Source organism: Lepus europaeus, chromosome 7, assembly GCF_033115175.1.
Source record: "Lepus europaeus isolate LE1 chromosome 7, mLepTim1.pri, whole genome shotgun sequence".
NCBI lineage: Eukaryota > Metazoa > Chordata > Mammalia > Lagomorpha > Leporidae > Lepus > Lepus europaeus.
Window position 1 is genome coordinate 107275776 of NC_084833.1, and position 16551 is coordinate 107292326.

A 16551-nucleotide genomic window follows, 5' to 3' on the forward strand; every position below is an offset into this window, starting at 1 on the left:
GAGAGAGGGGTGGGACAGACAGTTGCAGCAAAAAATCAACCAGGACTGCAGGCATCCTCACAGGCCCCTTTGCAGAAGTTCAGAGCGTGTGCTCAGGAACTACACTGCCCGGGTTTGAGTCCCAGTTCCACTGTTCACCTGTGGGATCATGGGAATAAACTCCGAGGGCCTCTGTGTCCCCACCTGTAACATGGGGACCGTGACAATAGTAGTTGTCACTCAGTGGGGAGAAGTAGCTGAGTAGCTGGACTCTGTTGCACACAGGGCTGAAGAAGTGTCCGCTCTTGCATCAGATGAGACAGATCAGGAGGAGGAAGTCGAACAAGTGTCTTGTCGTAATAAAAAGACTTTCAGTAGGGAGTCATAGTTACCGGCAAACTGTGTCCCCAGGTCCTGTCCTCCAGGACCCTGAGCCAGGCGAGCTGCTGTAGCATGTTGATCCAAGCAAGGGCCCAACGGGCAGGGAACCTGGGTCTGCCACAAACCGGGCGCAAGTGGCCCTACACGGGGCACTTCCCCTCTCTGGACCCCAGCTTCCTCATCTCCTGGATCACCATTCTGCTGACGCTCTGTGGCTTACCTACCTGACATGGCATGTGCCTTGGGGTAGCCTGAAGATTTGTTACTACTCCCCAGGCGCCTCTCCATATGAGTCACAGAATATGGGATATTTGCAAAGAGTGGCAGGGTGTGGTTATCTGGCTGTAATTTATATATATGTTAAGCATTAGGTCATGAAAGCTGACGTTTCACGAACTGTTTCCCCTCATCTAAGAAATGCTGCACTCCTGGTGGCTCACAGAGGAGCAGTTTGTATATCAGTGTCCCAGGACAGCCACATCCACTGAACTTGTAATTTCATGAGAAACTCTGGTTGATGGGAAGCCAAGCGTTCAGATTTCCACTCTACCTGGGGACTGAGCAGATGGTAACCAGAGACTGTATCCATTCAGTGATGGGGGCCCAGCCTCAAAGCAATCACATATTTTACAGTGAAGAGCCTGACCATATTTCAAAAGTAGAGATTTTTAAAAAGAATGAAAAAGGGGTTGGCATTGTGGCCTAGTGGGTTAAGTTGCCACCTGTGATGCCAACATCCCACATGGGTGCTGGTTCAAGTCCTGGCTGCTCCACTTCTGATCCAGCTCCCTATTAATGTGCCTGGGAAGGCAGCAGAGGATGATCCAGGTGGTTGGCCCCCTGCCACCCACTTGGGAGACGAGGTTGGAGTTCCAGGCTCCCAGTTTGAGCTTTGCCCAGCTCCAGCCATTGTGGCCATTTGAGGAATGAACCAATGGATGGAAGATATCTCTAACTAAAATAATTTTTTAAAAAGTTAAAAAAATGCAAAAGAATACAAAATATAATTCCATCAACTTGACTCATCTCACAGGGGAAACCCACAGCTTTTAATAAGAATGAACTATCTTTTAACTTTTTGTGGCAGATTTTTCTCTTTAAGTAGGTTCTTAAAAATATTTTATTCATTTGAAAGGGAGAAAGTTTCTTCCATCTATTGGTTCACTTCTCAAATGCCCACAACAGCCAGGGCTGGGCCAGGTGGAAGCCAGGAGCCTGACACTCCATTAGGTCTCCCATGTGAATGACAGGGACCCAAGTGCTTGAGCCATCATGGGCTGCCTCCCAGGGTGCACATGACAGGAAGCTGCCGTCAGCAGTGGGGCCCGGAGGCCAATGCCGTGGCGTAGAGTGGGTTAAGCTGCTGCCTATGATGCCAGCATCCCAAACGGGCTGCGGTTCAGGTCTTGGCTGCTCCACTTCTGATCCACCTCCCTGCTAATGTGCCTGGGAAAGCAGCAGAGGATGGCCCAAGTCATTGGGCCCCTGCACCCACATGGGAGACCCAGAGGAGGCTCTGGGCTCTAGCCTGGCCCAGCCCTGGCTGTTACCAACCATTTGGGGAGTCACCCAGCAGATGGAAGATCTCTGTCTGCCTCTCCTCTCTCTTTCTGTAACTCAGCCTTTCAAATAAACAAATCAATAAAAATTAAAAATGAAGAAAAAGGAAGTGGAAATGGAACCAGGACTTGACCCTAGGCACTGTCACATGGGATGCAGGCACCCCAAGTGGCAGCTTAACTGCTCTGTCAAGAGCCTACCCCTTTGTGGTAGTTTTTAAATAAGCTGAGAGGCATTTTCCGTATGGATGACAATGTAAATCTGGGGGCCAGTGCCCTGGCGTATCTAGAAAAACCCACCTGCAGCCCTGGCATCCCATATGGGTGCTGGTTTGTGTCCCTGCTGTTCCACTTCCAATCCAGCTCCCTGCTAATATGCCTGGAAAAGCAGTGGAAGATGGCCCAAGTGCTTGGGCCCCTGCACCCATGTAGGAGACCTGGAAGAAGCTCCCAGTTCCTGGCTTCAGATCAGCCTAGTTCCAGCCATTGTGGCCAATTGGGGAGTGAACCAGTGGATGGGAGAACTCTCTTTCTCTCTCTGCCTCTCCTTCACTTAACTCTTTCAAATACATAAATAAACCTTTCAGAAAAAAATGTAAATCTGAATTAAAATAAGATTGGCATTTCATGACATACAACTATGTACTTCTGAATTAATAAAGAGAAAATAATTTTTTTGGAATTATATTTTTTATTTTATTTTTGACAGGCAGAGTGGACAGTGAGAGAGAGAGACAGAGAGAAAGGTCTTCCTTTGCCGTTGGTTTACCCTCCAATGGCCGCTGCGGCCGGCGCACCGTGCTGATCCGAAGCCAGGAGCCAGGTGCTTCTCCTGGTCTCCCATGGGGTGCAGGGCCCAAGCACTTGGGCCATCCTCCACTGCACTCCCGGGCCACAGCAGAGAGCTGGCCTGGAAGAGGGGCAACTGGGACAGAACCCGGTGTGCCGGCGCCGCAAGGCGGAGGATTAGCCTAGTGAGCCATGGCGCTGGCCCTGGAATTATATTTTTAAGCCCTATTTTAAAATAGGAACCCAGCTATAATTCACTGTTGTTAAAAACAAAACTCACGCACAAACGTGGCCTTCCATCTGTAATGGCATCTTTAAATTCATTTTATCTATATCGATTACTTAATGTGTTTCCGGGTTATATAAATTACATAGGTTTATTTTTAGACGACATAGAAAATAATAATGCAACAAAGTATCGATCCTAACTAAAGTCTACACTTTCTTTAACATATATGTCTTGGGTCCTGTGTTTCAGCCCCTGGGATAAATGAGGGAGTTACAAAGAACACACATACAGTGCCTGCCTCCCTCACTGACCGGTCCAGTGATGCCGACGGGGAACCAGGCAAATACAACGCAATGCGATACAGCTGCAAAGGAAAGCAAGGGAAAGGATCGTCAGGGACCCCATCCTGGAGAACCACGGGTCTCCTCTCAGCCCAGAAGCAATGCGTGGGAATCCAGTGAAACACGGGGTGGGGTGGGGGGCTCCAGGCAAGCAGCACAGCCGGGGACCCGGGGCCGCAGAGCGGGACGCGAGCTCCAGGACTCCAGCGGCTGCAGAGGCAGGCGGCGCCCAGCCGCTGCAGGCTCTGGAAAGCCCGAGCTGTTTGGGGAACGGGGACTCCGCCGGTTGTCAGCTCGCTGCGAGCGCTCCGGAGCACGTTCTGGAGCGAAGCGAGCGTGCAGGCAGCGGGGACGGGCTCACGGACCCGGGGGCACGGGACTGTGAGGGAGAGGATGTGAGAGGTGCTTGCGGAGGGGGATCCGCAGGGCGGTCCGGGGAGGCAGCGGGGGGACGGCAAGGTCGCTCACCGGCCGCGCGGGGCAGAGGGAAGCGGGCCCAGAACACCGATATCTGGGAGAAACGACTGAGAGGGTGAAGGACGCAGGTGGCCAGCGCCGCCCACGTCCCCGCCTCCGCGCTGCCCGCGGGGCCGGGCAGATCCCCGGAGGGCCCGGACCGAGCCCCGCGCATGCCTACTGGGCCCCGCGCGCCGAGTCTGCGCAGATGGGGGAATTCAGGCCCTCGGGCGCCAAGCCTGCGAGCGGTCTGGAGCCCCGGGCCCGCGCTACCTTGCCCCGCATCCGGCCTCCCCGCGGTAGCGCTCCGAACGCCGAGCTCTACCCACGATCCCGCCCCTTCCGTGTTTTGGTGCGCACTGTTTCCGTCAGACGCAGCGGCCATTGGCTGTCAGTAGTATCTGGGAGCGGCGATTGGCTAGCGCTGCCCGTCGCTCAAGCGCTCTCTCCGGAGACTGTCTGAGGGAGGAGGAGGAGAGACCCGGCGCTGGCGGCGGTGAGCTGGGGCTTGCTGCTCGCTGCTGGCGGCCTGGAGGAGGTGCGTCCCGCGGCCGCTGCAGGAGGCCGAGCTCTTCCTGGGCCGCTTCGGCGAGGCTCCTTCCAGCGGCTCGAGCACGCCGGTTCTCTGTGGCGCCCACCGGATTCGAACCTCGGTGCCCCCCCGGGTCGGGGCTTCACGCCGAGACTCGGTCAGTGCCGCGCTCTCAGAGGGACGGGTCCCGGGAGGGCTGCGGCGCCGGGGTGAGAGGCTTTGCCCTCCGGAGCGGCTTCCTGCCCTCTTTCGGGTCCTCGTCCGCGGGACTTGCTCCCGCCACGGAGGGGAAGCGTGCCTGTCCCGCGGATTTCTCTCTTGAGCTCTGTCGCCGGGCGCTTTGTTTTGGTCTTCCCAGGACTTGGCCGAGTTGAGAGTCTAGGGGATGAGGACCCGGGTCCTTCCCTTTCCTGGAGACCACTCAGGGCTCACTCGGTGCCTTGCGCTACAGTGCACGCTCTCGAGTGTTTGCTGATCGCTTCTTGCCGTGACCGCCGAGCGAAGGGAGGCTCGGGTCCCGGGGTTGCCCTTTTGTTGGGTCCTTCGCAGCAGCCCTCAGCCGCAAGCGAGCGTACTCACAGCCAGCACGTGTGGAGTTCTTGTGCCATGCCAAGTATTTTGATATCGACTGTCTACTTCCGCCCCCAGTTCAGTGAGATACAATGGTTTCCGTGCTACACTGGAAACCCAGGCTGAAGGAAGGTCCCTACGGTTAGTAAATGTTGCTTCGTGAGCAGGTTAGCTGGATCAAACACCATCACTCAAACTAGTATCTCACTCTTCCTAAGAAACAGGTTCAGAGAAGCTGAGTGGCTTGTCTAAAATACAGTAGCTAGTTCTAGAACTAACGTAGCTCCTAGGAGGTGTTTGATGACCCTGCGGGTGGAACTGAAGAGGGCACAGGCCAGGCTGTGCAGCAGGTTACAACTTGGAGGGGCCTGACGAAGGAGCTGCTTGCTAAGAGGCGTCTGGATATTGTGTGTGCAGAGACGATGTCTGTGGGTGGGGGACTCGGCTGCGGTAAGAGGGGCAACAGTGGGAGGAAAATGGAGCCAAACTCCCTGGCTCTCTGTTGTCTCCACTCCTAGCGTTGTGACCCTGGTTAAATTACTTCACCTACCTGGGCCCATTTCCTCACTGGTGCAGTGGATAATAATAATAGCTAACACGGTAGAGTGTTGTAGTAAAGGGTTTTTATACACATGAAACACCTAGAACGGTGTTTGGATATGGTAGGTAAATAAATAGAGCAGATTCGCTGAGGCAGAAAACTTGAACCCGGATCTCTGACGGCTGGTGCAGAGCTCTCCGGTATGTTGTTTGCTTCATTTGCATCGTTCATCTACAGATGGGGCAGTGTGGGACATAGTTCTGTCGCACATCTCTCCTGTGTCTCTAGGGACACAGGGAGAAAAAGAGGAAGTCAGGAAGCTTTGCCTAAGTCTCAGGTCATTCCCGGTCACTAGGTAGCCGGCTTCCTGGGTCTTCCCTCCCAATCCCACCGTGGGAACGCGTTTAGAACATTTGTGCTCAGCACTGTGGGCACAGTGGAGGGACCCAGATGCACCTGATGGGGCTTCTACTCAGTAACAGCTTATAGCCCAGTTGTGTAAACAGGAACAGAACACATAAAAAGACGGTGAGTGATCCTACGTGGTGTCCTACTTGGGTTGAGGTTTTATGATGTCTGTCAACAGTGCCAGCTCTAGAACCAGAAGGCCAAAGAGTCGTTACTGAGGAGTAGCATAGTTTAGGAGGGCTTCCTGGACTATGATCATCCGAGACCTGTGAGCACTGGGGCCTAGGGAGCTCTGTGCTGGTCCCTGCCCTGTGAAACGTGTAGTAGGGAGACCGCTTTCTGTTGTGTTGGAGCAAGCGCTATGGGACGCTGTGGGCAGGAGATGGGGACTCCAGCTGACCTGGTGAACGGGGAGAGGGAGGCCAAGGATGGGACCTTGGAGTCTGAGGGATGAGCTGCTGCTTCGGCGGAGTTTCAGGGCATAGACCGCCCCTTGACCAGATTGGCTGCCTTGGCTATATAAGCTGCTGTAGCAACTGAAATAAACGAGTCTGCAGGCTGCTCGCCTCAGTCCTGCTTTCACTGGACTCCTGCGGTCTGTGTGGTGACTCCGGGCCTCTTGCCTCCACTATGTTCTTCCTCTCAGAAACAAATCAACTGCAACAAAGGTTGACTCTTTTTTTTTGTTTTCTAATATTTATTTGAAAGTCAGAATTACAGAGAGAAAGGGAGAGACAGAGAAAGAGGTCTTCCATCTGCTGGTTCACTCCCCATTGGCTGAAACGGCCAGTGCTGGGTTGATCTGAAGCCAGGAGTCAGGAGCTTCCTCTGGGTCTCCCACGTGGGTGCAGGGGTCCAAGTACTTGGGTCATCTTCCGCTGCTTTCCCAGGTGCATCAGCCGGGAGCTGGATCAGAAGTGGAGCAGCTGGGACTTGAACCCATATGGGATGCTGACACTGCAGGCAGAGGCTGAACCTTCTACGCCGCAGTGCTGGCCCCAAGGGTGACTCTTTTACAAAATCTTTTTTACATTAATTTTCATTTATTTGAAAGGTAGAGAGATCTTCTGTCTGCTGACTCACTCTCCAAATGCAGTCAACAGCTGAGGCTGGGCCAGGCTGAAGCCAGGAGTTCAGAACTCAATCTAGGTTTCACACATGGGTGACAGGAACCCAAATACTTGAGCCATCACTTGCTGCCTCCCACGATCAGTGTTAGTGGGGAAGTGGAAAGCTGGAAGCTGGAATCAGAAGTGGAGCAGGCACTCCAGCCCAGGCACTTCCACAGGGGGTGGGAGCATCCTAGCGGCATCTTAACCACTGGCCAAACACCTGCCCCTGGAATCTACGTTTCAACAGGGTGTTTGGGAGTGCTGGGTAATCGTTGGCTAGTTAGGCAGGGGCAGATTGTGTGACACTTTGAAAGTGTGAAGTCTGACAGAGAACTTAAGACATGATGCTATGAGAAGTAAGCAGATTTGGGGCCCATCTGCAGGCTGTGTCCAATAGGAAGATTGAGGACTTTAGGGTGAGCTTTGTTTGACCTTGCTATACCACCAGTGTGTGACCTTGGGCACGTCACCTAGCTTCAGATCCTTGTCTATAAAGGAGATTAAAAACAGTACGTACCTATTAGCATGGTTGGTAATTAAAGGATGTAATACAAATAAAATGTTTAAGATGGTGCTTGACATAAAGTAGCTGTGAGATTAAAAATAAAAGGTTTTAAGGATAGGCATCGTGGTATAGCAAGTTAAGCCACTGCTTGGGTTGCCTGTATCCCATTTTGGAGTGCCAGTTTGAGTCCTGGCTACTTCATTTCCAATCCAGCTTCCTGGTAACACATCCTGGGAGGCAGCAGATGATGGCTTAAGTGCTTGGTCTCTTGCCACCCATATGGGAGACCCAGATGGAGTGCTGGGTTTCTGGCCCAGCTGTGGCTGTTGCAGGCATTTGGGGGAATGAACTAGCAGGTGGGAGTTCTCTCTTTCTCTCTATTGCTCTGCCTTTCAAGTAGATGAAAAGTATATACTTTAAAAGGATCTATTAGCTCTATCTTGCAGAAAAGAATGTTCAAAAGTTGAAGGTTAAGTTCTTGACCAAAGTCACATAGTTAGTAGGTGGTAAAGAGTAGAGTCTGGATTTGAATTCTGATTCCTTTCCAGAGTTGTCTCTTTGAACCTGAGCGTTGTTCTTCCTGCCATAAGAATAATTCCTTCTTGGTGGGTTGCTCTGAAACTTCAAGAGGAAATATCTGTTAAAGTGTTTAGCTGACTGCCTGGCACAAACTGGATAGTGTTAGTTTTTGTTCCCTTTTTTCAAGAACACCAGATAGCTTTCAGGAATTTGAAGAACTGCTATTCCATCCTCACTGGAAACACACCTGCGGATTCTCGGCAGGCTCCTGCCCAGCTGTTTGCCCCAGCAGCACTGGGTGGAATCTGCGGCTATGGACTTCTTCCTCTCCCTCACAGCAAGGCCATGCCACCTGCTGGGAAGGTGCCCCGGAAGGAGAACCTGGGGCTGCAGTGTGAGTGGGGGTCCTGCTCCTCTGTGTGCTCAGCCATGGAGGACTTCTGCGAGCATGTCACTCAGCACCTGCAACAGCACCTGCGTGGTTCCAGGGAGGAGGAAGAGGAGGATGACCCGCTTGGTAAGGGAGCAGGACACAGGAAGGGGAAAGAGCTAAAAGGAAGATGGGAAATTGACTTTCCTTTCCCCAGAGGGAGAGGACAGCCTGGGAGAATGGAGGCTTATTTTCCATATTGTGCTTTTTTTGGTTATAAAAACATTGTAAATTTATTTATAGACAATTCAGTCAACAAAAGGATATAGGGAGTGCATCTGCCATCAAGAGGCAGTTATACTGCCTTAGTGAACGTTCTTTTTGCCTTCTCTTGCATTTGTGTACTTAAATTAGATGCAGATTTTGTTTTTTGTAAGAAGATCATACTGTAGAAGCTGTTGGCAATCTTTTCTCTTTTTAACTCTGGGAGTGCTCCTCTCTCCAACCCCCTCCTCTTCTCCCACAGCCACCAGTTAGGGGTATCTCTGTGTGTGTGTGTGTGTTTATGTATCCAGATAGATATAGAGATATAAAGATTTATTTATGTATTTGAAAGGTAGAGCGAGAGAAAGAGGGAAAGAGAGATGGTCCATCTGTTGGTCACTTTCCAGATGCCTGCAAGAGCAGGGCTGAAGCTAGGAGCAAGGAGCTGTATCTAGGTCTCCCTTGTGGGTGGCAGCGACACAAGCATTTGGGCCATCATCTGCCTTCCAGGATGCGCACCAGCAGGAACGTGGATGGGCAGCAGAATAGCTTGGACTCAGAACAGGCACTGTGGTACAGGATGTGTGTGTGTGTGTGCATGCATGTATTTAAGATTTTATTTACTTGAGAGGCAGAGTTACAGAAAGAGAGAGAGGTCTTCCATCCACTGGTTCACTCCCTAAATGGCCACAATGGCAGGAACTGGGCTGATCTGAAGCCAGGAGCTTCTTCTGGCTCTCCCACATGGGTGCAGCAGCCCAAGCACTTAGGCCATCTTCTGCTTTCCCATGCCATCAGCAGGGAGGTGGATTGGAAGTGGAACAGCTGGGACTCGAACCAGTTGCCCATATGGGATGCTGGCACCACAGGTGGATGCCTAACCTACTACTCCACAGCTCTGGCCCCTGCAATATATATTTTACAACACAAAAATTAAAGGAAAAAAGATACCAGGAACAATACTTACTAAATACTGTCTGCAATGTCTGTCTGTCTCTCTCTCTCTCTCTCTCTCTCTAATATGAGAGGCAGACAGAGAGAGCTCTCCCCCAAAGCCTGCAATAATCCCAGGCTAGAAGCTGAAGCTGGGAGCCAGCAACTCAAACCAAGTCTCCCATGCAGGAGGCAGGAACCCAGTCACTTGTGCCATCACTGCAGCCTCCCAGGGTCTGCGTTAGCAGGAAGCTGGAGTCAGGAGCAGAGCTGGGTGCTCTGATGTGAGACATGGCGTCTTAGCTGGCATTTTAATTGCTATGTTAAATACCTGTCCCTTATTGTCTCTCTCCCTCTCTCTCTTTTTTTTTAAGGTTTATTTATTTAATTGAAAGGCAGAGTTACAGAGAGATAGGGAAAGACAGGGAAAGAGAGCGAGCTTCCTCTACTGTTTCACTCCCCAAATGGCTGCTACAGCCAGGTCTGGGCCAGGCTGAAGCCAGAAACTCCATCCAGGTGGCAGGGGCCCAACTACTTGGACCATCCTTTACTGCTTTCCCAGGCACATTATCAGGGAGCTGGATTGGAAGTGCAGTAGCTGGGACTTGATCCAGCACCCACGTGGGATGCTGGCATTGTAGGCAGCAGCTTAGCCCACTGCACCACAACACCTGCCCCCCTTGTGCTCCTTTATTTAAAGGGGAGGGGGTAATTTTTGGTGGCACAGCAGGTTAAGCTGCCATTTTCAATATCTGCATCCTGTATCAGAGCACCAGTTTAAGCCTATGCTGCTCCACTTCTGATCCAGCTCCCTGCTAATGTGCCTGGGAAGGCAGTAGAGGATGGTCCAGGTGCTTAGTGCCCTGTCACCCTTGTAGGAGACCTTGAAAGTATGGGGACCACTCTCCTTCCCCAACTTGAGATTCTGTGACTAAGTTATGACTGATAGTATGAAAAGTAATAAAGAAAAATCAGAGGATGGTCATATTTTCTAAAGAACATACTTTTTAAAAAAAAATTAATGTGTTTATTTGAAAGGCAGAGTTACAGAGAGACAGGGAGAGACATCTTCCATCCACTGGTTCACTCCCCAAATGGCTGCAACGGCCAGGACTGAGCCAGACTGAAGCCAAGAGCCAGGAACTTCCTCCAGGTCTCCTATGTCAGTGTGGGGGCCCAAGCACTTGAGCCATCCTCTGCCACTTTCCCAGCTCCACTAGCAGGGAAGTGGAGCAGCTGGGGTTCGAACCAACGGCCATATGGAATGTTGGTGTCGCAGGCAGCAGCTTAACTGGCTACACCATAACTCCAGCCCTTCTACTTTTTGAGACAACCATTTTTCTTTCCCTTCCTTCCTTCTTTCCTACCTGCCTACCTACCTACCTACAGGTAGAGTTACAGACAATGAGAGAAAGAGAGAAAGGTCTTCCTTCCGTTGGTTCACTCCCCTAATGGCTGCCATGGCCGGCGCTGCGCCGATCCGAAGCCAGGAGCCGGGTGCTTCCTCCTGGTCTCCCATGTGGGTGCAGGGGCCCAAGCACCTGGGCCATCCTCCACTGCCCTCCCGGGCCACAGCAGAGAGCTGGACTGGAAGAGGAGCAACCAGGACTAGAACCTGGGGTGCCGGTGCCACAGGCGGAGGATTAGCCAAGTGAGCCACAGTGCCGGCTGAGACAACCATTTCTATAAAGCTTTGAAGCTAGGTCGCTTAGAGATGCTAGAGAGATTGGAAGTGGATTGGAACCGTTGCTGGGGCCTTCCTGGAGAAAGCAGCTCTTGAGCGGGAAGTGAGGGGACAGAGGAGGCCACATTTTCCTCAGGGGCAGCGGGCGCTCTGAGCCAGGGGCTGTGGTACCAGCCACACCCGCCGGCTCTGAGCTCAGGCCTTGAGTTTGCAGTTACTTCCGCCTCCACCACACCTGCCCTTCACTTCCTATGGACACGCATCCGTCAGATTGCAGCATGAGGGCAATTCTCAAGGCACCCCTGTCTGTGTCCAGCTACCTCTGCTTCATAATTTTATAGTACCGTGGGCCCCCACCCCATCACGCTTATCACTACTAGTTGCAGTTTTATATTTGTAGATGTGATGATTGGTTAATGTTCTTTTTTCCCTGACTGAAAGCTGTGTGAGGGCAAGGACTGGTACTCTGTCATATTGCTTACATGCCTGGCGCACAGTGGATGGTCATTAAGTAATGGTATTTGCTGAAGGAACTCCTGGTAGTTTGGTAGCGTCTGGCCTTATTCTCTGCCAAGTGCTGCAGGTGGAAAGAATGCTGACCCTAGGAAAGTATTGGACTCTTCCTTCTAAACCCTTTGCAGGGGAAGAATTCTCCTGCTTGTGGCAGGAGTGTGGCTTTTGCTCTCTGGACAGTTCTGCTGATCTCATCCGCCACGTCTACTTCCACTGCTACCACACCAAGCTGAAACAGTGGGGGCTGCAGGCCTTGCAAAGCCAGGCAGATCTCAGCCCCTGCATCTTGGACTTCCAGAGCCGGAACATCATCCCTGACATCCCTGACCACTTCCTGTGTCTGTGGGAGTACTGTGAGGTCAGTGGGCAGTGCCAGTCATGGCGGGGGAGGAAGCTGGGGTCCTAACTCAAGCTGTCTTGAGCTTCTTAGGGGTGGTTATCTTAGCACAGCTCCTGCTGGTGTGTCTGCCCTAGCTCCATGTAGCTCCTTTCCTCTAACTTTCTATCCCTACCCAGTTAATTTGGGAGAGCGCCAGGAAGCCCCTCTGGGCACATGGTGGTAAGGGTCCCTCCACTACCTCAGTTCTCACCTTGAGTTGCCTCTGGCACAGAGCACCTTCGACAACCCTGAGTGGTTCTATCGGCACGTGGAAGCGCACAGCCTGTGCTATGAATACAAAGCAGTTGGCAAGGACAACCATGTGGTGCTGTGTGGCTGGAAAGGTAGGGCCTGTCTTTAACTTCTGGGTCCCGAAAGAAACCCTGGGGTGGCCAGGGGCCAAGGCAGCCAAGGAGCGGGCCAGTCCTGCAGGGCGAGCTTGGCTGGCAGCTGGAGAGAGTTGGGGCTCGTAGAGCCTATTATGGGGAGTTTGTAACTGGAAGCTGACCGGGCCTTCCTTCCCAGGCTGCACCTGCACCTTCAAAGACCGCTGTAAGCTTCGAGAACACCTCCGCAGCCACACCCAGGAGAAGGTGGTGGCCTGTCCCACCTGCGGGGGCATGTTTGCCAACAACACCAAGTTCCTGGATCACATCCGCCGCCAGACCTCCCTGGATCGTAAGCAGCCAGAGAGCAGGGGTGGGAGCAGGTTGCCCTGCCCGGAGCGTGGTGGGCGCGTGTTCCCCTGAAGAGATCTGTGGCTTGGCTCCCTCTTCCTTCTGGGCTCTTGCACCCACAGCCTTGGTGCTGAGCCAGTCCCGGGCGCTGTCGCTCAGCACTCACTGCCGCGTCAGTTATCTCGGGGAGCCCTCACAGCAGCCCCGTGAGGTAGGCTTCTTATCCCCCTTTCTGCAGACGCGGAAGCTGCGGCTCAGAGAGGTTAAGTCACTTAGCTGAGATCACACAGAGAGTAAGTGGTGAGGCCGGGCTTCTCACTCAGGTTCTCCGTTCTGGCCCCGTGCTCTTTCCAGGCTCCTGTGTCCATCCACAGCTCGCTAGGCTCCCCTTTCTCCTCGGGTGGTGCCTGGGGTGGTCCCCCTCCTCTTCCCTCTCCTCTCCACATCCCCCGCAGCCCTCCTTTCATTGCCTGCCCTGTCCCCAGAGCAGCGCTTCCAGTGCTCTCACTGTTCCAAGAGGTTTGCCACAGAGCGGCTCTTGCGGGACCATATGCGCAACCATGGTGAGTGGCCCACCACGCCAGCCTCCCCGTCCACCCTCCAGGGCTCCACAAGTCTTCAAACCACAGCCTGCTCTCTGCTCCTCCCAGTGAATCACTATAAGTGCCCCCTGTGTGACATGACCTGCCCGCTGCCTTCCTCCCTCCGCAACCACATGCGCTTCCGCCACAGTGAGGACCGGCCCTTTAAATGTGACTGTTGCGACTACAGGTAAGGGGAGTCGGGGCCCAGAAAAAGAGCTCGTGTCCCAGGGTCCCCGTGTCCTCCAACCCCCCCCCCCCTCTCCTGGCAGCTGTAAGAATCTGATCGACCTCCGGAAGCACCTGGAAACGCACAGCAAGGAGCCAGCCTACAGGTGTGATTTCGAGAGCTGCACCTTCAGTGCCCGGTCCCTCTGCTCCGTCAAGTCCCACTACCGCAAAGTGCACGAGGTGAGGGGCTGGGGGTGGAGCGGGGCCGGCAGAAGTGTGGGGGAGCCTGGGGTCAAGGGTCAGCCTCACTGCTCCCTCTCTCCTTGGCAGGGGGACTCGGAGCCAAGGTACAAATGTCATGTGTGTGACAAGTGCTTCACACGGGGCAACAGCCTCACCGTGCACCTTCGCCAGAAGCATCAGTTCAAGTGGCCCTCGGGGCACCCCCGTTTTCGGTAGGTCCCACAACAACCCTCCCTCCAGGTTCACACTTTTTCTGTGTACTTTTTTTTTTTTTTTTTTTTTTTTTTGCCAAAGTTAAAAACCTTTGAATGTTTTTATGGTGGGTTACTATTTGTCATCTCCATTTGGCTCAGAGAACCCCCAGAATATCAGTGGGGCAAAGATTATTTTTCTGAGTTTTCAATCCAAGGTGCAGTCCCAAACACAATACATGGGGTCAGAAGTCTTGCATGCAGAACTAGAATAGGGCCTGTGTTACCGGTCCTTAGGCTGTGGCCTCTTCACAAGCCTGCGGTGCTCCACCCGCCCTCACCATCCACTGGTGTTTCTCACTTTCTCTCTCTCTCTCTCTCTCTCTCTCTCTCTCTCTCTGTTGAGTTTTGACATAGGTTTTCATTTTCATTTTTCCCTCTTGCCTTTTCTTCCACATACTCCAAGAAAGACCTTTTTTGTCCTCAATGCTGTCACATAAAATCCCAGGATTCCTTCTGTATCTGTCCCTGAAGCTCCCTGTGTGTGAGCTGTTTGGCATCCCCTGCCCACGTGTGCTGCCTTTGTGTTCCTCCTCCCCCAGGTACAAGGAGCATGAAGACGGCTACATGCGGCTGCAGCTGGTTCGCTATGAGAGTGTAGAGCTGACTCAGCAGCTGCTGCAGCAGCCCCCAGAGGGGTCTGGCCTGGGATCAGCACTGAATGAGAGCAGCCTGCAGGGCCTCATCCTAGAACCAGTGACAGAGGAGCCAGGATCTAAGGAAGAGGCGGAAGAGGAGGAGGAGGGCAGGGGTGGTGAGGGGACAGCCCTCTCAGCCTCTCAGGACAATCCCAGCCCTGTCATCCACATGGTGAATCAGACCAACACCCAAGGCCAGCGAGAGATTGTCTACTACGTGCTGGCTGAAGCCCCCGGAGAGCCCCCGCCAGCTCCGGAGCTGCCTTCAGGAGGCATCATGGAGAAGCTTCCAGAACTTGCTGAAGGGCCAGAGGTCCATACTGCGTGAAGGCTGCAGAGCCTGGCTACTTCTACCCCGGCCCCGGAGTTTGAGCTGGGGGTGGCAGTGCCCCAGCAGGCGGCTCTTGCAGCCAGATACCTTAGGAGTGACGTGGAGAGCAGTGCACACTGCTCTTCTTGGGCTTGCATGGTTCTGCGGGCTCTCAGGACTTCCCTTTCTGCCAGACTGCATTTTCTGGGGGTCCTTAGCTACTTGGATTCTCTGAAGGGATCCTGGCTGTATGTGTTCTTGGTAAGGGGCTGTGATCAGGCTTAACCGTTATTCTGTAGACGTGCTAGACCATGCTGAATTCCTTACTCAGCTTACGTCCATTTCCGTGCCACACCCCCTATAAGGGCTTTTTGTTGCCATCAGCCAAGGCATTAGGAACCAGGCATCCATTTCTCTTAGGGGTTCCTACAACAGCAAGGACTCTACGGTTATCCTCAGGGACGGGCTTGGAGGCACTGAATGTGTGTGGTAGTTGTTTTTTATAATAAACACTTGGACTGGAACTCATTTCTTCCTAGGTATAGTGAAAGTTAACTGGGTAGCAAGAGGTACATCTTTCCGGAAGAGGAGCTGAGTAATCAGACTTGTTCCCCTTTTAGTGCCTGGTGTGGCTTGTTTCTGTTGTGTTGCTGCCTCTGCTACAGCCCCACTTTGGTGAAATGTCTCTGTTCTTTCTCAGAGCATTTGCCATCTCCATGGAGGCCCCAAGCATTTGGACATGAGTGGGCCGCAGATCTATGGCATAGATGAGAATGGGGCTGACCGGGAAGATGGAGCAGCTGAGCACGGCCACACTGATCAGAACCCAGTGCCCCTGGGGTAAGGTTCCTTACCTCTGGGGCTGTGGGAGGAAGGGAGAGCCTGGGTGGTTGGGAGGCTCCCTGGGGAATGGCAGGTGCTGCAGGGGGCCAGGAACAAACTGCATTTTCCTGGGGGATAGGGTCTGTTTTCAGTAGGTTTTCACCGAGGCTGAAACACCTCCAAAATAAAGACATTCTCTAGGCTGCTTTGGCTACTTCTCAGTACGCAGTGTTCATTCTGTCTGCTGCCTTGGAGAGGCCAAGGAAATACTCTGAGAGTCTGAGATGACCAGGAAGTTGCCTAAAAGGGATTCTGGATCTGTTAAAGGACTTGCTTTAAATTCTTACTGCAAAAAACTGTCTATTGTTGACAGAATTAAGAAAGGAAAATAAATTCTGTCAGCTTTTTTTTTTTTTTTTTTTTTTTTTTTTTAAGATTCTTTATTTGAAAAGCAGAGTTATAGAGAGGGAGAGACAGAGATCTTCCATGTGCTAGTCTACTGCCTAAATGCCCTGCAGCAGCTGGGGCTGGACCAGGCTGGAGCCAGGAGCTGGAGCTCCACCTGGGTCTCCCATGTGGGTGGCCAGGGCCCCAGCACTTGGGCTGTTTATCCAGGCACATTAGCAGGGAACTGGATCAGAAGTGGAGCAGCTGAGACTCAGCCAGCACTCATTCCTATGGGATGGCAGGATTAGAGAGAGCTTCCATCTACTGGTTCAGTCCCCAGCTGCCTGTGAGAACCAGGGCTTGGCCAGGTGAAAGAAGCCTGGAGTGCACGCAGGTCTCCTGTGTGT

General features: G+C 52.8%; 1 protein-coding gene across 2 annotated transcripts; it reads left to right on the top strand.

The window, feature by feature from the left end:
- Positions 1-4342: 4342 nt before the first annotated feature.
- Positions 4343-16114, top strand: HINFP (histone H4 transcription factor). Of its 2 annotated transcripts, none has more exons than XM_062197185.1 (10): positions 4343-4423; positions 8260-8438; positions 11814-12043; positions 12297-12408; positions 12590-12742; positions 13227-13304; positions 13392-13512; positions 13595-13733; positions 13824-13948; positions 14530-16114. In XM_062197185.1, exons 2-10 carry the CDS (start codon positions 8267-8269, stop codon positions 14951-14953), a joined length of 1554 nt encoding a protein of 517 aa, XP_062053169.1. In that variant the 5' UTR covers positions 4343-4423; positions 8260-8266; the 3' UTR covers positions 14954-16114. The 2 variants fall into 2 exon arrangements, with proteins under 2 accessions (XP_062053169.1, XP_062053168.1); XM_062197184.1 differs by lacking the exon at positions 4343-4423 and adding an exon at positions 4519-6789.
- Positions 16115-16551: the final 437 nt, after the last annotated feature.

What these genes read in the sequence shown, in the direction of transcription:
- HINFP (XM_062197184.1), top strand. Translation starts at nt 6,734, where the DNA reads ATGCTGACACTGCAGGCAGAGGCTGAACCTTCTACGCCGCAGTGCTGG. An exon ending in CCGCAGTGCTGGCCCCAAGG is followed by an intron (nt 6,790 to 8,259) that starts GTGACTCTTTTA and finishes TCTCCCTCACAG; the next exon opens with CAAGGCCATGCCACCTGCTG. An exon ending in GGTGCTGTGTGGCTGGAAAG is followed by an intron (nt 12,409 to 12,589) that starts GTAGGGCCTGTC and finishes CTTCCTTCCCAG; the next exon opens with GCTGCACCTGCACCTTCAAA.